Here is a 22,500-nt window from a genome sequence, read left to right on the forward strand (position 1 = left end):
CACACACACTGTTTACATCTGCTTTTAAAAGGCGGAGACATTTCACCGACAAAACAGACCTGTCTCTCTCTCTCTCACACACACACACACACACACACACACACACACACACACACACACACACACACACTGTTTACATCTGCGTTAAAAGGTGGAGACATTTCACAGACAAAACAGAATGAATCCCATGAATGCTTAAACACGAGTAGGAAAAGCACAACTTGCCGTTCTGTGCTCCAGTGCCAGGATGTTGTTTTAGCTGTGTGGGTTTATTCCTAGTCAAGGCTAGTTTTTGTTGTTTAGCATATTTCAGCAGCGATGCGATTCAAAGTGCTTTACATGAAGCATTGAAAGCATGAAGAAAAAGTGCAAGAAAAACATTATGAAAGGACATATAAAATGAAAAAAAAAACGCATTATAACTTATTACAAATAAAATACAAGAATAAATGTAACAGTGCAGTGAACGAATTAATAATTATTTGATGTAAAAGAACTGAGAGTTGCAGCAGACCGGCAGTTTTCTAGAAGTTTGTTCCAGATATGTGGAGCATAAAAACTGAGCTGCTTCTCCATGTTTTGTTTTAACTCTGGGGACAGAAAGCAGGCCTGTGCCAGACGACCTGAGAGGTCTGGATGGTTTATAACGTAGCAGCAGATCAGATTTTGTCCCTAAACCATTCAGTGCTTTATAAACCAACAGCAGTATTTTAAAGTCAATTCTTTGACAGGAAGCCAGTGTAAAGACCTTAGTACTGGAGTGATGTGATCCACTTTCTTAGTCTTAGTGAGGACTCGAGCAGCAGCGTTCTGAATCAGCTGTACAGTAGTCGAGTCTACTGAAGATAAACACATGGACACATTTTCCCAAATGCTGCTGAGACGTAAATCCTTTAATCCTTGATATATTCTTCAGGTGATAGTAGACTGACTTTGTGCACCTCTTAATGTGACTGTTGAAATGCAGGTCTGAGTCCATGACTACACCAAGATTTCTGGCTTCGTTTGTTGTTTTTAGCGTAACTGATTAAAGCTGAGCATTACGACCTTTACTCATTCTTCTTTGGCTCCAAAAACAATGACTTCAGTTTTATCTTTGTTTAGTTCGAAAAAGTTCTGGCACATCCAATCGTTGATTTGTTCTAGAAATTTCCAGCCAGTTTTTCAGTCAGCCTAGTAATATGTTGTGATCGACCATGAATGCAGCGCTGAGATCCAGTAATACTAAGACTGATCACAACATGTTGTTGATCTTGTTCGATAAAAGACTTTTGTGATAAATGCTTTATCCGATTTAAAGCTCTAGATGGAAACGCACGTTCACCGGCTTTATTCGCATTCATATTTTTAGCGATCCTCACACAATTCGATTGACGAGTGGATGGAAACATGGCTTGAGAGAGAAAATCAAAAACTACATCTGCAACATGAATTAGAAAAACATGGCGCTGCATCCATGCAGAAGATGAGGCAGGGCTGTGGAGACGTGGGTGCGAGCCACTAAAGTGCATAAGGACAGGGGTTTGATAAACAACCTCATTGCGGAGAGCAGCCTGGCATTAATCAAAGTGCAGAATGCTAAAATGGCCGTTCGTCAGTGATCTAGCGGAGGCGCCGGGAACAAATGGAGCCGTCGTTGATTTATTCACGGTTTCACGAGGGCGTCGCAGACATGGCGAGCGCTCCGCGGGGGACGGTACGCTCCGTATCGCGTAACGCCTGAGCACAGGCGTGGTCGGAGGAGGACCAGGTGTGACTTGAGGAGAGGCCGGGTTCAGAGGTCGAGTTCAGAAGTCGGGGCCAGGGTCGGGAGGGATGAATCGATCGTTTGATTGAAACAGAGCAGAATGGATCTACCCTGCCGCCTCATGAATGTTAATGTCCAGTAGCTATGCGCAGTGGGGAAACGGCAATAAAAGCAATTTGACAGATTTATGTAGGGCTGCACCAGGGTTGTGTGGGACTGATAACTTATAAAATTGATTTGTGTTGTGTTGTTTAGCTGGCTCCATCAATCAGCTACTAAATCAACACTAGCCATTGTGTATCAGCTTGTCATCGTGTCACGTTTGAACCTGTCGATTGACTTTGTGTCAACGTGCTCCTGACGTGTTTGCGTGTGACATGTTTGTGTGTGACGTGTTTGCGTGTGACATGTTTGTGTGTGACATGTTTGTGTGTGACGTGTTTGCGTGTGACATGTTTGTGTGTGACATGTTTGCGTGTGACATGTTTGTGTGTGACGTGTTTGTGTGTGACATGTTTGCGTGTGACGTGTTTGTGTGTGACGTGTTTGAGTGTGACATGTTTGTGTGTGACGTGTTTGTGTGTGAGGTGTGTATGTGTGACATGTTTGTGTGTGACATGTTTGCGTGTGACATGTTTGTGTGTGACGTGTTTGTGTGTGACGTGTTTGCGTGTGACGTGTTTGCGTGTGACATGTTTGCGTGTGACGTGTTTGCGTGTGACATGTTTGCGTGTGACGTGTTTGCGTGTGACATGTTTGCGTGTGACGTGTTTGCGTGTGACGTGTTTGCGTGTGACGTGTTTGCGTGTGACGTGTTTGCGTGTGACATGTTTGCGTGTGACGTGTTTGTGTGTGACGTGTTTGTGTGTGACGTGTTTGCGTGTGACATGTTTGCGTGTGACATGTTTGCGTGTGACGTGTTTGTGTGTGACGTGTTTGTGTGTGACGTGTTTGCGTGTGACGTGTTTGCGTGTGACGTGTTTGCGTGTGACGTGTTTGCGTGTGACGTGTTCGCGTGTGACATGTTTGTGTGTGACGTGTTTGTGTGTGACATTTGTGTGTGTGACATGTTTGCGTGTGACGTGTTTGCGTGTGACATATTTGTGTCTGACATGTTTGCGTGTGACATGTTTGCGTGTGACGTGTTTGTGTGTGACATGTTTGTGTGTGACATGTTTGTGTGTGACATGTTTGTGTGTGACGTGTTTGCGTGTGACATGTTTGTGTGTGACGTATTTGCGTGTGACGTGTTTGTGTGTGACGTGTTTGTGTGTGACGTGTTTGCGTGTGACATGTTTGCGTGTGACATGTTTGCGTGTGACGTGTTTGCGTGTGACGTGTTTGTGTGTGACGTGTTTGTGTGTGACGTGTTTGTGTGTGACATGTTTGCGTGTGACATGTTTGCGTGTGACGGGTTTGTGTGTGACGTGTTTGTGTGTGACGTGTTTGTGTGTGACATGTTTGTGTGTGACATGTTTGTGTGACATCGTCTTTGTGTGTGACGTGTTTGTGTGTGACGTGTTTGTGTGTGACATGTTTGCGTGTCACATGTTTGTGTGTGACATGTTTGTGTGTGACATGTTTGTGTGTGACATGTTTGCGTGTGACATGTTTGCGCGTGACATGTTTGTGTGTGACGTGTTTGCGTGTGACATGTTTGTGTGTGACGTCGTCTTTGTGTTTGCAGAGAAGCTGACGTTTCGGGCGGTGCAGTCCCCCCAGGAGTTCGGCCACGGCGATGTGGCGGAGGTGATCTGTGACGTCATCAGCTCGCCGGTTCCCGTGGTAGCGTGGTACTATCACGGCATGGAGATCACCGACGAGCACTACAGTAAGTCAAGCTGAGGAACACACACTGCTAGCTTCTCGTGATAAGTACCATTTGACATGTTTTTCATTTGCCCAGGGACTGCGGGTGTAAATTAGCTGTTTAGCTATAACCTTGTACAGTGCATCTCTCCCTATTCTATAGGGTAAATGTCTACTGTACCTTGTCCCTGTCTTAAAAATAAATACAAATCAATCAATCAATGTGGAGTTTTGAAAATTCCGTTTTTTAACAATCAAGAAAAAAAAAAAAATCCTCATTCTAATATGGTACATAATAATAATAATAATAATAATAATGGTAGTAATATGGTGTATGTAATATCTGCTTAGAGCCATCTTGGCTGTTGTATCTGGACAAGCCTTTAGAAATCTGGGAACAAATGAAGCAACAATGTGTTGCCAGTCCACAGTACACTAACAACTCACCAATAACTGCACTAAAACTTGTTTTACATCATTTGTAAAAGATAATTATAGCTTCATATGATTATCCTGAGAGTGACCCCACGTCTCTAATTGCACCAAAACACTAATGAGAGAAACATAACGACTCAAATCAACAAGTCGATGCGATGCTCACAACGTAATGAGCTGGTTAAGAGCACGCGCTGCTTTGATGTGCCAGAGTGTGTCCCGTAGATTCATATGATGCGCTGTTTTAATGAGCAGTATGCAGAACAGCTTCTGTAGTAGAGATGCTGTTAGTCTGGGCAGACGAGGGGCGGAGAGACGCTGCTAGAGGTGGTGAACCTCAGCAGGAAGGAAGTGGTACAATGACCATAAAGACATTCTGTTCTATTCTATTATATTCTATTCTATTCTATCAGGCTTTGCTGACAGTGAAAACACACAAGCTGTCAAGAGGATGACGGGCACATGATATTCATCCACAGTCATAGAAATCTGCTACAAAACCAGTTGGAAATATCTTTATTTTATTGGCCGCTGGTGAGATGGAGCTGGTGTAGCCCGACCCGTGGGTACAGGAGGTTTATGTTTAGCAGTAGGGTTGATGCTTTCTTGTTGACTAGGCATGCTAACTGGACTCTGCTAGATGTTTTCCAGATGCGCAAAATAACTAATTCAGAATTATTACTATTTAATAAGTAAGTTGTTCAGTTGTTCTGAAATGTAACCAGTCACACTGAGATTTACATCATTTTTTCAGGTGAGCCCTGGACAAAATAGCAGCACACACAGCTGCATACAGATGAAACAGCAATACGTTGAAATAGAGCGACAGACATGGGTTAATAGTGCAGAAAATGTGTTTATTAAACAATTGCTATTGCTCTTTTCTCTCTCTCTCTCTCTCTCTCTTTCTCTCTCTCTCTCTCTCTCTCTCTCTCTCTCTCTCTTAGGCAGGTTCCAGGTCCTGCCCAACAACAACCTCCAGATCCACAAGGTGACGAAGGCGGACGAGGGTGTGTACCGCTGCGAGGCGCGCGTCGAGGCGCGCGGCGAGATCGACTTTGTGGATATCGCCGTGGTGGTGAACGGTGAGTTAGCTAGCGTTTCTTTAGCTACTAGGCCACCGACGCGCCGTTAGCTACCACTTCCTCCCCCGCCACGCGGTCCTTTTGAATCACACCAATCAGAGAGTCAGAAGGAATAAACTACAGCAGCATAATATGCATAATATGAGTCACTAGCCATGTTTCCATCCACTTCTCAATCGAATTGTGTGAGGATCGCTAAAAATATGAATGCGAATAAAGCCGGTGAACGTGCGTTTCCATCTAGAGCTTTAAATCGGATAAAGCATTTATCACAAAAGACTTTTATCGAACAAGAGAAAATCCGACGAGATCGACAGTACAAACCTTTTGTCGATTTTCATGATTTTTAATCGAATTTTACCGTTTCCATAAGGCATTTTTAATTCGATAGAACTTAATTCGCATAAAACGTGTGGACGGAAACATGGCTACTGAATCATTCATTGAATCATAGATTCCATTAAGTCCCGTGTCCAAGAGTCAAACAAGGGACTCAAGATTCAGTTACCGGCATGAGAATGAACTTGTTGATTCCGACAGGTGTTGAATCCTAAGGAAGGCAGACTTGTTGAGACAGCCTCGTTATCAGGTATGCTTAATGCTACTCGCTTTCCCTCGCCTCTCCCCCTGTGATGGACTGTTTCAATTAAGACCGGCTCTGGGCTCTGTAGTCCAAAATCGAAAGGGTGTCGTTTTAATGTGCTCATTTGTCCTCCCTTTACTGCAGGAAGTGAGTCGACTGAGAAATGTCAGAGTGATCGCAGGGTGATGTCTCAAAGCTATAAGAACCTGTTCTGCATGGCTGGAGACGATATTGCCTCGGCTATCGAGGTCTTCCCATCTAATGTAATAAGGCCATGGCCAAAAAAACATGGATTGCATTCAATTTAGAGCCCCCACGTTTAGTTCTGAGGAAGATTCAATAAGCCTGCTCAATGAGCCGAGACCTATTATCTTGGCAACATGACGCTCACCGTACGCAGCCGAGATGGGATAATGTGCAGTCCGTGCCGTTGAATATGTGTGTACACGCGCGTGCGTGTGTGTGCGCGCATGTGTGTGTGTGTATGTGTGTGTGCGTGCATGTGTGTGTGTGTGTTTTTCAAAGGAAGTTCCCCTCAAAGAGCCCTGTAAGTGAAGACCTAGACTGCTCAGACACTGTTCTGTAGAAGTATACAAGTACACGCCTGAAGTGCACTAGAAGTAACTAGTTAGTTGTGATCCATGAGGACTGAAGTACACGGCGTTTCCTCCTCCTACTGTACATGATATGAACGCACCTGTGCAAAGCAACTGAAAACATCAATTAGACATAATTACCAAAGACTGTCGTTGATGATGGGGATACAAAAAAAACGCCATAGGAACCAAAACACCCTAGGAACCATCGTGTGCTTTTATCATTGCGCCGCACTACCGCGCGGCACAGATTTAGCATGCAGCTCAACAACAGACCCGCCTCCGCTCTCCCTGACCCCCCGACTGCTGTTATCATCAAAGCAGGTGTGAGATGATGATGATGCGTCGAAGGGCCCGCCTCCCGCTGACGGCCTGGTGGGCTGGGAGGTTAAATCTGTAGAGCGGCGCCCCCCCGAACCTCCCCCCCCACCCCCCGAACCTCCCCCCCTCCCCCCGTCTGATTCATCAGCTAAGAGGAAGAGTTAGCAGGGGAACCGAGCCTGACTCACTTCTGATTATAGCCATCGGCCTGACGCGTCTGTTCAAACTTCCAGCAACCTTTAGTCTTTTTATAAATTGGAGTGGGACGGCGCGGGCGGGCGGGGTTAAGAGACCCCCTTAGTCAGGTGACCTTGAATGAGTTGTTGCGATTGGCTCCGGGGCAGCGTACAGAGAGAGACTGCACAAATATAATCGAATATGTGCTGCATTTCTCTGCCTCATGGTTCCCTGCTACCACTGAGGGAACGCTGAGGGCGGCCATTTTGTGGCAGAATCGCCCGTCGTCTCTCCCCCCGCCCGTGCGCTATGAGAAATTATTGAACGATCCTCAAAATCACATCAGAAGTTTATTTATATTGCACCGTTTCATACAAGCAAATTCAATTCAAAGTTCTTCACAGTAATAAAACAGAAACGGTTTACCCGTGAGCGCTGGTTCTTTGCCGACTGAACAGAACTTTTTCTAGACAGTGAAGCTGGAAAGACTTGTGTTTTTTAGCTGTTGAGTCGTTCTCACGCCCTCGGTACGCCGTGCTGCAAAGCATGCTGGGTGAGGCGCTCGGTCACGGCGGGCGGGCGGGCTCTGCCGTTAACGGAGACGCGCCAGCGAGCCTCACCGCGGGACTGTGGCGGATAGACGGTCTCTCTTTTTGGAGAAGGGAGATCAGCGGGGAGATCAATGATAATCCTGTCAGAGAGACTCTGGCTCTGCTCACTCCTGTGGTCTCTCGTTACTACGGCCCCAGATCGGAGTCCAGCTTTAACGTTATTATAAAGTCCACTCACATTCCCCGAAAGCATGACACATTAATTTACCGTGTGTGTGTGTGTGTGTGTGTGTGTGTGTGTGTGTGTGTGTGTGTGTGTGTGTGTGTGAAGTGGCGCGTAGTATAAGGTGTCGTTTCGGCCATAACTTTGCCTCTCACACGTACATAAATGTTATTGCATAGCTCTCAGGTTCACCAGTGCATATTAGTGCCCTCGCACGCTCACACCCCCGAAGCACTCACACATGCGTACGGGATGTGTGAACATTTAAGCGCTGCGTGAGAGCATTCATTCGCTCATTAATAAGCTCTCTGAGCGCATGTGAGAGGTTCGCTTGTGAATACGAGAGCAATGTACAGGCTTGTGCGAGCGTGGAATTAGCAAGAGCTTTTTTATTCTGTGTGTGTGTGTGTGTCTGTGTGTGTGTGTGTGTGTGTGTGTGTGTGAGAGAGAGAGAGAGATTCAATTGAATGTGAGAGCAGTCTAGGCGTGTGCGAGGCAGGTTGAATGCAAGAATGGTTTATGTTCTGCATGTGTGAGAGGCAGTGCATGTGAGGTACAGTAAGTATGAGTGATGGCCTGTACAGTACCGGGTATATGTAGTAGGCGCATACACATGTGCAGGTGTATTATGCCGATGCAATTGACTGCGTGCATTTCGGAGTGTTTATGCGCTGTGTTTACGATACGTTTTACGACTGTTTGTTTGACTGAGGGAACGAGAGGTAGATTTAGAGGGAGGGAGAGAGACTTAGAAGGAGGGAGGGAGAGAGGGAGGGGGAGAGAGAGAGAGGGAGGGAGGGAGGGAGAGAGGGAGGGAGAGAGAGAGGGAGGGGGAGAGAGAGAGAGGGAGGGAGATAGGGAGGGAGGGAGGGAGGGAGAGGGGGAGGGGGAGAGAGAGAGGGAGGGAGGGAGGGAGAGAGGGAGGGGGGGAGAGAGGGAGGGAGAGAGAGGGAGGGGGAGGGAGAGGAGAGAGAGAGAGGGAGGGAGATAGGGAGGGAGGGACAGAGAGGGAGGGGGAGAGAGAGGGAGGGGGAGAGAGAGGGAGGGGGAGAGAGGGAGGGAGGGAGAGAGAGGGAGGGGGAGAGAGGGAGGGAGAGAGATAGGGAGGGAGATAGGGAGGAAGAGAGAGGGAGAGAGAGAGAGGGAGGGGGAGAGAGATAGGGAGGGAGGGAGAGAGAGGGAGGGGGAGAGAGAGAGCAAGGGAGGGGGAGAGAGAGGGAGGGAGATAGGGAGGGAGATAGGGAGGGAGAGAGAGGGAGGAGGAGAGAGAGAGGGGGAGGGAGAGATATGGAGGGAGGGAGAGAGAGGGAGGGGGAGAGAGAGGGAGGGGGGAGAGAGAGAGGGAGGGGGAGAGAGAGAGGGAGGGAGAGAGAGGGAGGGGGAGAGAGACTGAGAAGGAGGGAGGGAGGGAGGGAGGGAGAGGGAGGGAGGGAGAGAGAGGGAGGGAGGGAGGGGGAGGGAGAGAGAGGGAGAGAGAGGGAGGGAGGGAGGGGGAGGGAGAGAGAGGGAGAGAGAGGGAGGGAGGGAGATAGGGAGGGAGAGGGACTGAGAAGGAGGGAGGGAGAGAGGGAGGGGGAGAGAGAGAGGGAGGAAGGGAGGGAGGGGGAGAGAGGGAGGGAGGGAGATAGGGAGGGAGGGGGAGAGAGAGAGGGAGGGAGAGAGAGAGGGAGGGGGAGAGAGAGGGAGGGAGAGAGAGGGAGGGGGAGAGAGAGAGGGAGGGGGAGAGAGAGAGGGAGGGAGGGAGAGAGGGAGGGAGAGAGATAGGGAGGGGGAGAGAGGGAGGGAGATAGGGAGGGAGGTAGAGAGAGGGAGGGGGAGTGAGAGAGGGAGGGAGAGATAGGGAGGGAGGGAGAGAGAGGGAGAGATAGGGAGGGAGGTAGAGAGAGGGAGGGGGAGTGAGAGAGGGAGGGAGAGATAGGGAGGGAGGGAGAGAGAGGGAGGGGGAGAGAGAGGGAGGGGGAGAGAGAGAGGGAGGGAGAGAGAGAGAGGGAGAGAGAGGGAGGGGGAGAGAGAGGGAGGGGGAGAGAGAGAGGGAGGGAGAGAGATAGGGAGGGAGAGAGAGGGAGAGATAGGGAGGGAGGTAGAGAGAGGGAGGGGGAGTGAGAGAGGGAGGGAGAGATAGGGAGGGAGGGAGAGAGAGGGAGGGGGAGAGAGAGGGAGGGGGAGAGAGAGAGGGAGATAGGGAGGTAGGAGGAGAGAGAGAGGGAGGGAGAGAGAGAGGGAGGGAGAGATAGTGAGGGAGAGAGAGGGAGGGGGAGAGAGAGAGGGAGGGAGATAGGGAGGGAGAGAGAGCGAGGGAGAGAGAGGGAGGGGCAGAGAGAGAGAGAGGGAGGGAGAGAGAGGGAGGAGGAGAGAGAGAGCGAGGGGGAGAGAGCGAGAGAGAGAGCGAGGGAGGGATGGATGGATGGAGGAATTCTCTGAGCGGTGTGAGCTGAGGTAGATGCATGTTTGCACCATAGAGCTGCCATTCACTCCCATGTCAGCGTAGCGGCTCTCAGGGGCCAGACTGAGGGAGCCCCCCTGCTGACAGGAAGTGCCCCCCTGCTGACAGGAAGAGCCCCCTGCTGACAGGAAGAGCCCCCCCGCTGACAGGAAGAGCCCCCCTGCTGACAGGAAGAGCCCCCTGCTGACAGGAAGCGAGTGACAGCTGGAAACGTCTGGATGGATGGCTGAGTGGCGCTGGTCCGCGGGCTATGGTTCCGTGGGCTACGGTTCCGTGATGTATACCGGTTCCGTTTCAACGGTTAGAGGGGCATCGCGAGGCTCGTGTCTGTGTGTTGAGCAGGTGGGACCTGTGCTCCTCGGCAGCGTTATCAATGGCTTCTAAGGTCAAGCTCTTATCTTTTTCTGCTCTATCTATCCATACTTGCTTTTCATGCGTATGTGTTACACTGTAAATGCTAAATGGACGGCACTTATATAGCGCTTTTCCACCTTAGCGGTACTCAAAGCGCTTTACAATGACCTCTCATTCACCCATTCACACACATTCACACACCAATGGCGGCAGCTGCCATGCAAGGTGCTAACCTGCTCATTGGGAGCAATATGGGGTTAGGTGTCTTGCTCAAGGACACTTCGACATGTGGACAGTCGGAGCTGGGATTCGAACCATTGACCCTTCGATCACTGAACGACCCGCTCTACCAACTGAGCTACAGCTACAGTGGTTGGCAGGGGGTTTGAGAAAGCTGTTAACACTCGGGTAGTTCTCCGTGGACTGCTCATGAGAACGCCTAATTCTTAGTGTGCCTCTACATCGACCTCTAACTCGGGATTTTGTCGTTGATTCTGCCTCATGGATTATGAATCTGACTCGACTCTGTCTCTACCTCTAATTCTTCTCTATCTTCCTTCAGAAATAAATACTCTGTCCTAGTCCTTCAGAGATAAATACTGTCATATTCCTTCAGAGATAAATATACTGTCCTATTCCTTCAGAGATAAATACTCTGTCCTATTCCTTCAGAAATAAATACTCTGTCCTATTCCTTCAGAAATAAATACGCTGTCCTATTCCTTCAGAAATAAATACTCTGTCCTATTCCTTTTGAGATAAATACTCTGTCCTATTCCTTTTGAGATAAATACTCTGTCCTATTCCTTTTGGAATAAATACTCTGTCCTATTCCTTTTGGAATAAATACTCTGTCCTATTCCTTTTGGAATAAATACTCTGTCCTATTCCTTTTGAGATAAATACTCTGTCCTATTCCTTTTGGAATAAATACTCTGTCCTATTCCTTTTGGAATAAATACTCTGTCCTATTCCTTCAGAGATAAATACTCTGTCCTATTCCTTTTGAGATAAATACTCTGTCCTATTCCTTTTGAGATAAATACTCTGTCCTAGTACTTTTGAGATAAATACTCTGTCCTATTCCTTCAGAGATAACTATTCTTACAGAGATAAATACTGTCATATTCTTTCTGAGATAACTATTCTTACAGAGATAAATACACTGTCTTATTCCTTCTGAGATAAATACACTGTCTTATTCCTTCTGGCAGCTTGTACTGTTTTTGATTAGTATGTTAATTGATTAATTAAATTTTATTGTCGCCCACTGGAAGATCATCATCCTCCCAACAGGCACTAACTGTTAAGATACCTTGATAACATCTTAATTAAATTAAAAGAGAGCCACCCACAGGAAACTATTTCAGTCGAGATCACGTTAGTCAAAATTTACCCATGTATTGTGCATGCAGCAAATACAGTATATGAATTTTGGCGGTGTGCTCTGTTCCGGGGCCCCTGCCTTCTACAGCATGTTGACTGGACTCTGACTCTACCTCTGAATCTGAATCTGAATCTGAATCTGAATCTGAATCTGAATCTGACTCTGACTCTACCTCTAACTCTGAATCTGACTCTGAATCTGAATCTGAATCTGACTCTGAATCTGACTCTGACTCTACCTCTAACTCTGAATCTGAATCTGAATCTGAATCTGAATCTGACTCGGACTCTACCTCTAACTCTGAATCTGAATCTGAATCTGAATCTGAATCTGAATCTGAATCTGAATCTGACTCTACCTCTAACTCTGAATCTGACTCTGACTCTACCTCTAACTCTGAATCTGAATCTGAATCTGAATCTGAATCTGAATCTGAATCTGACTCTACCTCTAACTCTAACTCTGACTCTGACTCTACCTCTAACTCTGAATCTGACTCTGACTCTGAATCTGAATCTGAATCTGAATCTGAATCTGACTCTACCTCTAACTCTGAATCTGACTCTGACTCTGACTCTGACTCTGACTCTACCTCTAACTCTGAATCTGAATCTGAATCTGAATCTGAATCTGAATCTGAATCTGAATCTGAATCTGACTCTACCTCTAACTGAATCTGACTCTACCTCTAACTCTGAATCTGACTCTACCTCTGACTGAATCTGACTCTGACTCTGAATCTGACTCTACCTCTAACTGAATCTAACTCTGACTCTGACTCTACCTCTAACTCTGAATCTGACTCTGACTCTCCCTCTAACTCTGAATCTGACTCTCCCTCTAACTCTGAATCTGACTCTGACTCTACCTCTAACTCTGAATCTGAATCTGAATCTGAATCTGAATCTGAATCTGAATCTGACTCGGACTCTACCTCTAACTCTGAATCTGAATCTGAATCTGAATCTGAATCTGAATCTGAATCTGAATCTGACTCTACCTCTAACTCTGAATCTGACTCTGACTCTACCTCTAACTCTGAATCTGAATCTGAATCTGAATCTGAATCTGAATCTGAATCTGACTCTACCTCTAACTCTAACTCTGACTCTGACTCTACCTCTAACTCTGAATCTGACTCTGAATCTGAATCTGAATCTGAATCTGAATCTGACTCTACCTCTAACTCTGAATCTGACTCTGACTCTGACTCTGACTCTGACTCTACCTCTAACTCTGAATCTGAATCTGAATCTGAATCTGAATCTGAATCTGAATCTGACTCTACCTCTAACTGAATCTGACTCTACCTCTAACTCTGAATCTGACTCTACCTCTGACTGAATCTGACTCTGACTCTGAATCTGACTCTACCTCTAACTGAATCTAACTCTGACTCTGACTCTACCTCTAACTCTGAATCTGACTCTGACTCTCCCTCTAACTCTGAATCTGACTCTCCCTCTAACTCTGAATCTGACTCTGACTCTACCTCTAACTCTGTGACTCTACGTCTGACTCTACGTCTGACTCTGAATCTGACTCTGACTCTCCCTCTAACTCTGTGACTCTACGTCTGACTCTAAATCTGACTCTGACTCTACCTCTGTGACTCTACGTCTGACTCTGAATCTGACTGAGCCATCTGTGCTGTCTTTCTCTCAGTCCCGCCCGTGCTGTCCGTGACACAGCAGTCCTTCAACGCCACGGCCGACTACCAGGAGTCGGTGACCTTCACCTGCGTCACCTCCGGCTCACCTGACCCTGAGGTCACCTGGCACAGGTACCCCCCCCTCTCCGTCTGCTCACTTACATACGTCTCTCCATCTGTGTTCTGTCTGCCTGAACCTGGATGTTTAACCCTTTTAACCCTGAAAGTAGCATAACATTTTGAATATTAATTGGATTTTCCCTATAATACTAGGAAGCGCAGTTTCTCAGCTTTCAGCAAGTGTCGGAGTGAGGAATTTTTTAGATTTGTTAGATATTTTTTTTATATTATTAAATATTTGTTAGATATTTTTAAAATGTTGCCGGTGAAGTGGTCGTATCGAAAGGGTTACTACTCTCCCCAGCGACTCCCTCTTGCACAGTAGCAGCATATGAATTGTATCTGTATTGTTTAGTACCAATGCATTATGTATACATACCGATGTATGTTTAATAAGGAATAACACAATACAATATTTATGCACGCACACAGAAGGCAGACAGGTCTAGTGTGAGCCGACTGAAACACATCACAGCTGCGAGAGCTAAATACAAACCTATTCCTTCTGAGGTAAATACAATCTGTCCTATTCCTTCCGAGATAAATACACTCTCTCCTATTCCTCTGGCAGCTTGTACTGAACTGTTGATTAGTATGTTAGTTGATTTGCTTACTTGACTTAAACCCTTTTGCTCTTTGGAGAGCATAGGTCATTCATCAACTTCCTCCAGCTGGAATGTTAGTTGATGAGGTACATTTAATTGCCGCCCACTGGAAGATCATCCTCCTGCCACCAGGCGCAAACATCTTAATTAAATGAACAGAGAGCTCACCCACTGCACGCTCGTGTTTTCTGCCTCGTGAAACCGACACTGTTGTGTGGGAAGAAGTCTTCCAGCTTGTGTAAACATCTTCACTTCGTACTGTATGTCATCCCACAAGACGGCCTGAATGAAGAGATTTTGATTCAAATCAAATCAAATCACACTTTATTTACAGTATATACAGTCAAATCCATTTGACAAATCAACCAAACATTTATTTTTCTCTCTTTTTTTTACAACTCAGACTTTGGCCGCTGGGACAGCTTCTCTACCATATTTTGACAATGTTACCATAATTCAATCCCACGTTGACAAAATGGTTCCCAGTTTGAGAGTCACCACAACAACATATAGTTTATAGGAGTCAGGTCCATCCTCACCACTCTACGCCTAGTAACACGTTCAATAGCCAGCTTTAACGGACACACACACACACACACACACACACACACACACACACACACACACACACACACACACACACCTTCATCTTCCCCTGTTATTTCTGTCATCTCTGCCTCCATTTCCTGTTGTGGGTCCTGGTGGTCGGTCAGTCGGCAGAGTAATATCCTGTGTGAGCGTCCTTCCTGTGATCCTGGCGTTCATTTCCTGCGCGGCCTGCGAGGGTTATCACTCTTCTGTGGTGACCTCATAGCACGCTTTCACCCAGCTAGCGATCATTTCTTCTAAGAATGCTCTAAGAATGTGAACACATTAGCAGAACGTGTTGGGAATGTTCGCCAAAGTTGTGAATATCGCCTTACCCAGAGAGACATGGGCTATCACAGTGTAGTGTGTGTGTGTGTATGTGTGTGTGAGTGTGTATGTTTGCTTGTGTGTATTAATTTGTGTATGCATTCCTGAAGAGTGCAGTGCACCGGTCATTATTTGAAGGCTGCTGCTGTGTGTGGTTTGAAACAAGTTCCCAAACGTTTAGTTCTAGCCGTTTAGTCTGTTCTGTATTTAAGGCGTCTGAATAATCCTGGGAGAGACGGGTCACATGACCCGACCCATCATGAGATATCAAATAAGGGACAAGATACTAAATATTCATTTGTTCATTCACTCGTTTGGCTCATTTGCTCGCTCGCTCCTTCCTTCCTTCCTTCCTTCCTTTCTTTCTTTCTTTCTTTCTTTCTTTCTTTCTTTCTTTCTTTCTTTCTTTCTTTCTTTCTTTCTTTCTTTCTTTCTTTCTTTCTTCCATCCTTCTTCCTTCCTTCCTTCTTTCCTTTCTTCATTCATTCATTCATTAATTCCAACCTTCCCGCCTTCCTTCCTTCCTTCCTTCCTTCCTTCCTTCCTTCCTTCCTTCCTTCCTTCCTTCCTTCCTTCCTTCCTTCTTTCCTTTCTTAATTCATTCATTAATTCCTACCTTCCCGCCTTCCTTCCTTCCTTCCTTCCTTCCTTCCTTCCTTCCTTCCTTCCTCCACCTAAGCAGTCACTGGTAATCTCTGCTTACCCCCCCCCCCCCCCACCTCTGTGCAGGAAGGGTCAGCAGCTGGAGCCGTCGGAGCGGTACGCGTTCAGCGCCCTGGACGGGGGGCGGAGCACCCTGACCATCCGCAGCATCCGACAGGGCGACGGCGGCGCCTACGCCTGCAGGGCCACCAACAAGGCCGGCGTCCAGGAAAAGGAGCTCTTCCTCAAAGTGTTCGGTAGGGAAACACCCCCCCCCCCCCCCCGAGCTCCATCTGACCCCCCCCCCCCCCCCACACACACACACACACACACACACACACACATAAAACGCACATATCTAGGAGAAGTCATGAAAGCAGGGCGCTGTAACTTGAACGGTTGCAGAGAATTATGTTTTAATGTAGTCGCATGGGTCACATGACCCACCCACGGCTGTTCTAGTGTTAAATGCCATTGAGTTGGTACATAATGACCACAGCATTCTCCTGACCCAGCGCCTCACTGAACTAATGCGTCTCTCAGCATCTTCAGTTTTCCCCAAAGTAAACAACAGTGTGTGACTGCGTGCTGTATTATACATACTCTGCCGAGAGAGTGCACACGATGGCTCTTTTACAAACGAGCCTACCTGAACACCTACAGACACTTTCTGTGGAAGCGCTTTTTACGGCGACAGCTTGTCGTAGTCTATTTATATTCACACGAAAGAAAAAGGAGAGAAAATAAACCCGGGGTCCCAGGCATTCTCATCCAATCACGCGGCGGCGTCAATCCGATGCATTTGCAACGGAAAGAGATACCTCATTTATTGTGTGATCCTTGATGCGCTTCTCATAAAAGTTTAATTTTCATTTTTCGTGAAGCTGTCTGCATATTTTTCTCTCTGATTATCCCAGCATTGCCATTTCCTCCGTATGGAAATGTATGGAGATTTATGCTCTAGTCATCAAGATGTGTGTGCGCGGCTGGGCAATTTTTTTTTCAAAATGCACATTTAAATGAAGAAGTTAGTGGAGGGAGTTTTGTTTTGCAAAGAGCAGCAGGGAACCAACTGTTCGTTCCTGTAGTTTCATTACCCCTGACAGTAGAGACATGGGAGGAGAACAGACTGAGGGGTGTTTTCTTTGTGTGTGTGTGTGTGTGTGTGTGTGTGTGTGTGTGTGTGTGTGTGTGTGTGTGTGTGTGCAGGCCCATAAGCAGGGGGGGTTGGAGGGTTCGAACGAACCCCACCTCACGGCCAAAGGTCCAGAAGTTAAGTCCGAAATAAAAAATGTCAACCAAACCGAAGCCCTAATCTTGGTATTGATTGCGTTAGGAATCGAGGCGTGAGATGAGACAGTAACCCACTGTACGGCATCCTGCACCGCCATTTTCCAACGATCCAGCCGGCTAAGAACTCAGAGAGACTCGCAAATGGAGACAAGCAGCGGCCTCAAAATATTGAACAAATGTTCAGAAAAAGAGCGAAACAGGGTAAGGTTGTTATATTTAGTACCTAACTAGCTAATTGAGATAGCTAATGTTAGCTACATTATTAGCATGCTAACGCATGGGAGGGGCTCGCTTGTCAATCAATCAATCAATCAAAGCTTTATTTGTAGCGCATTTCATACCCAGAGGCAACACAATGCGCTTTACAGAGAACAAGGGAGGTGGGCATACGACCCACTCTCTACATATTCCAGAGGGAAGCAAAAAAACAGTAGTTGTCATCCCTGGCCCTCAGCCACACACACTATGACATGGGAGTGGACGTGGATGAAGCTGTCAACATGGACTCCAAAATGCACCCAAGAAGATTAGCACTGACCAGTATTCTCATTCCATAAATGTCAAGACAAAGGCAAGGCAAGTTTATTTATATAGCACATTTCAGCCACAGGGCAATTCAAGGTGCTTTACATGAGACATTAAAAGCATTAAAACAAAAAGCAAGACATTATAGACATTTAAAAAAAAAAGCAGGACAAATTAAAAGCATTAAAACAAAAAGCAAGACATTATAGACATTTAAAACCAAAAGCAGGACAAATAGAATACAGGAATAAAAGTTACAGTGCAGTATTCAGATAAACATAACTCCTCTTAGAAAGCGGTGGCAAAAAGAAAAGTCTTCAGGCTTGTTTTAAAAGAACCAAGAGTTGCAGCAGACCTGCAGTTTTCTGGAAGTTTGTTCCAGATATGTGGGGCATAAAGACGGCAACAAGAGGAGAGGCATTGAGAGAGAGTAGAAGAGAGACAAGCGGGGATGATGAAGAAAGGAAATTAGAGATCAGCAGAGAATGCAAGGAGAGGAGGAGTGGAATGGAGGGAGGAGAGAAGAGACAGAGAGAGACATGTACATCAACGAGAGGAGAGGCATTGACGGAGATGACAAAACAGTAAAGTACCTTGAATGTATTCTGCTGTTGGTGTGATCTTTAAACTTGAGAACTGTGTGTGTGTGTGTGGGGGGGGGGGGGGGGGGGCGTGGTAAGCAATTTCACAATATGTGGAGCTGTTGAGTGAACAGATATTTCCAGTTCATCATAAAAGCTTGGTAGTTAAAATAGCAGCAGACCAGCTAATCCAGCACAAGTTGGTGCATAACCACCAAGTCCCCAGAAAGCAGGAAATGAAGAATTTGAAGCTCAAAATCAAAAATGAGGGAGAAACTACGATAGGGTCTACTTTTGGAAGAAAGAAAAAAAGAACCCCACCTTCCGCAAGGCTTGCTGCGGGCTGGTGTGTGTGTGTGTGTGTATGTACGTCAGTATGTGTGTGCATGTGCGTCTGTGTGCGCGTGTGTGTGTGCGTTGTAACCTCCCGAGTCGGGATAACCAGCAAACAATTTCCAGGCAGGAAGCGGTTAAGCGCCTCGCCACATTTATTTAACAGACACAGGCAGCGCCGGACTGGGTGGATATTTCATGCCTGGCATCACCAGCATTCCAATCAGTGAGATGGTCTCACAATAATGTCTGTAGATTATTTGTCATGTCCAAATCTGATACACCCTTGTGGCAGCCATTTCCCATTCCCAGGGAGGAGGTCACAGTGTGTGTGTGTGTCAGTGTAAGTATGTGCGTGTGCGTGTCTTCATATCAATCAATCAATCAATCAAAGCTTTATTTATATAGCGCATTTCATACCCAGAGGCAACACAATGCGCTTTACAGAGAACAAGGGAGGTGGGCATACGACCCACCTCTACATATTCCAGAGGGAAGCAAAAAAACAGTAATCACCCGGGGGCCAGATAAGTGATGTGAACATATTTTGGCCGGCTGGTTTGGGTTGGGTTCCACAGAAGCGTCATATCCAGCCCTCTCTATGATGAAAGGACTCAGCCAACCACTCATATAAGGGAAATCTTGAAAGACTATTTGATTAGTCATGGGCCACGGTCAATGCCATTATATCAACGCTATTACAGCTATGCTGAGATGAGCTCATGGTCTAATATTCATGTTTGTCGCGAGCGTAAATGCGGTTTTAATTGAAATAACTGGTTCACCTCCCTCCTTTATGTTCACGTTCAATAAAAAATGTCTAGCAACCTTGGACCCTGGTGAATTGGTGTGAAAGCAGTGAGATGTTTCGTGTGCGGCAGAATGCTACGTTAATCCATCAACCCTCCCTAGGATCACAGCACATGTTCGGGCGGTTGAGACCGCTACAAAACATAGCTTTTGACTGACAAAGCACAAATTACTATACCGTTGGGCAAACAATAGCCTAATGTCAAATCCAGGGTTGTAGGCAAGACCGTGACACTGTAGCAGCAGTACCTGGTGTCAGATACCGTAGTAGCACTACTTGTTTATATGAAACACCCAGCTCCATTGCATAGCGCTGTGTTATTGAATTCAAGGAGCCATTGGAAGTCCATTCCCCAGAAAGAGGCGGTTATCTAATTTAGGAAATCTCAACCTGGATGACTGGAATCGTAATGACTCCCACGGTGTCGGCTTTAAGCAGTAGTGTGTTAAGTGTTTCTCAAAAGAGATTTTGTTAAGCGTGGAAATTCTATTAATTTATCATAGTTAGAATCAGTTCCTTCTGGGATGTTCGGCCTTCTTGTCGTTGTGCTGTGCTTCATCTGAACCAGCCACTACAGGCTCTCACAGGTCAGAGCAGATCAGCTTGTTCAGTCAAGTAGGATTTATATAGCGCCCTTCATGATACCCAGAGCGCTTTACAGAGTCCAGTATTCATTCAGACACAGTCATACCGGTGGTGGTCAGATACATCTGTAGCCACAGCTGCCCTGGGGCAGACTGACAGAAGTGTGGCTGCAAATCAGCGCCTACGGCCCCTCCGACCAACATTCATTCATACGTTGCATGTCTTTATGATGGTGGGGGAAGCCGGAGTACCCGGAGGGAACCCACGCAGGCACGGGGAGAACATGCAAACTCCACACAGAAAGGACCTGGAACGACCGGGATTCGAACCCAGGACCTTCTTGCTGTTCCTAGTCTGGAGTGCCACAAAATATGGGCGGAGGGGCGGAGCCAGCACATTAGCCGACCTTTCAACTCCAGCTGCATTCCAACATTATTTCATCGGGAGCGTATAGTTTGAGCTATGAGGTAGTTTTGAGGTAGAGCATACTCCTCCCAGCCGGACACGCCTGGAACACCTCCCTAGGGAGGCGCCCAGGAGGCATCCTCACTAGATGTCCGAACCACCTCAAATGGCTCCTTTCGACGCAAAGGAGCAGCGGCTCTACTCCGAGTCTCTCCCGGATGACTGAACTTCTCACCCGATGTCTCGACTAGTTTGTTTTTTTTAATCTGAGAGGAAGGAAGTTCACTTTTACTCCTGGAACTTGGTCCCCCCCCCCCCCACCCCCCATTTCCACCACCAGCTGTGTCACTTCAGAAGCAGAGGGAACTCTGCAGGGATTAGAACGTACCAGAGAGGAGACCTTCTGTTGAAGAGAGAGAACGCTGTGATGAAAAGAGGAACAGGAAAATAATATTATGCACAGACGCAGCGTGAGCGTTGCACATCTTTTCATGTACAGTGTCTTCATCTGCGATGTGTGTTTTCAGATACAGTCAGCCAATGTGCTGAGAGCAACAACGACAATGGCCGCAAAAGTTTGAGCGCAGCGTTCAGACCACTCCAGACCACCTCCTTACTCAGTGTTGCACAATAGTTTAGGTTATAACTGCCTATAGTTTAAACTACATACTTTGTATTACATTGTGTATATTGTACATCGTATTGTGTATATTGACATAGTCTATAAGCTTAGTAAAAAGAAATACTCCCGCACACGATCTTTCACCTCGGTGAGAAAACTTTATTAGATGTTTCGGTTCTTTAGACCTTCATCAATTTTACTGACTAATAAAGTTCTCTCACTAGCCATATTTCCATCCACATGTTTTATGCGAATTAAGTTATATCAAATTAAAAATGCCTTATGGAAACAGTAAAATTTGATTAAAAGTCATGAAAATCGACAAAAAGTTTGTACTGTCGATCTCGTCGGATTTTCTCTTGTTCGATAAAAGTCTTTTGTGATAAATGCTTTATCCGATTTAAAGCTCTAGATGGAAACGCACGTTCACCGGCTTTATTCACATTCATATTTTTAGCGATCCTCACACAATTCGATTGACAAGTGGATGGAAACATGGCTACTGAGGTGAAGGATCGTGTGCGGGAGTTTTTTCTTTTTACTACATGGGACTTACAGTCATTTCCTCGAACCTATCTGAGGTGTGCGAAAACCTCCACTAGTATAGTCTATAAGCTTAACATTTATTTGGAAACACTAGTATATTTTATATGTTTATATGTTGCACAGCCAACAAGCAGAACAGTATAATTCATGGCTGGCTAGCTAGCTAGCTGCTATCAACGTCAAGTCTGCCATGTTTTGGTTGTAGCTGATTAGCTTGTATTCCTGCCTGTGTTGCTTGGCGACCATTTGCAGCTTGAGGAACTATATTGCTTGGCGGAAGAATGATGCTGTTTTCAATAAATGATGGCATTTCATGTTGCTGTGCGTTTATTTTGTGAAATCTTACCAATTTGATAACCGTTGTATAAAGAAATAAACCACTCTGGGTTACAGCGATTTTATGACCCGAGACGACCTCTAGTTTCCGGGTTTGAATCTAAAGAATGAATGACGTCTGATCAGTTGGTAAAATGATATACCCTCAAATAACCAATTTTATGTCGGCTACTGTCTCTGCTGTAGCTAATCCAAAAAAGCAGTGTGCAATTCAGACTGGTCAAACTGAGAAATGTAACTTACATTATAAGCAACAGCAACCAGCTTGTCAAAGATGCCTATAGCCTACTACACTGTAGCAGTTTACTGCCCCTGTAGCCGTGCTCTACTGCTCCTAGTGGTTGCGGGTTGTAATATCATTTTACTGCGGCTGCCATTGGCGTTGTTGCTCTCACCATGTGGCAGGATGCAGTATTGCAGTTTGGCTGACTGTACATGTGCCTTCATCTGCGATGTGTTTTCATAAACACGTGTCTTCGTCTATGACGTGTTTTCATAAACACGTGTCCTCGTCTACGACGTGTTTTCATAAACACGTATCTTCGTCTATGACGTGTTTTCATAAACACGTGTCCTCGTCTACGACGTGTTTTCATAAACACGTGTCTTCGTCTACAACGTGTTTTCATAAACACGTGTCTTCATCTGCGATGTGTTTTCATAAACACGTGTCTTCGTCTACGATGTGTTTTCATAAACACGTGTCTTCGTCTACGACGTGTTTTCATAAACACGTGTCTTCGTCTATGACGTGTTTTCATAAACACGTGTCTTCGTCTATGACGTGTTTTCACAAACACGTGTCTTCATCTGCAAAGT

At 46.2% G+C, this 22,500-nt stretch overlaps 1 protein-coding gene across 1 annotated transcript in view; it reads left to right on the forward strand.

Annotated features, from left to right (window-relative positions):
* Positions 1–22,500, forward strand: part of ncam2 (neural cell adhesion molecule 2) — a gene marked incomplete at both ends in the record, with an annotated part of 254,244 nt that overhangs the window by 210,798 nt on the left and 20,946 nt on the right. Inside the window, 4 exon segments of the mRNA XM_084460451.1 lie at positions 3,435–3,578; positions 4,939–5,076; positions 13,377–13,494; positions 15,732–15,901. Coding sequence (XP_084316577.1) covers positions 3,435–3,578; positions 4,939–5,076; positions 13,377–13,494; positions 15,732–15,901 — 570 coding nt within the window.

This window comes from Borostomias antarcticus (assembly GCF_949987555.1).
Source record: "Borostomias antarcticus genome assembly, chromosome: 32".
Lineage (NCBI taxonomy): Eukaryota > Metazoa > Chordata > Actinopteri > Stomiiformes > Stomiidae > Borostomias > Borostomias antarcticus.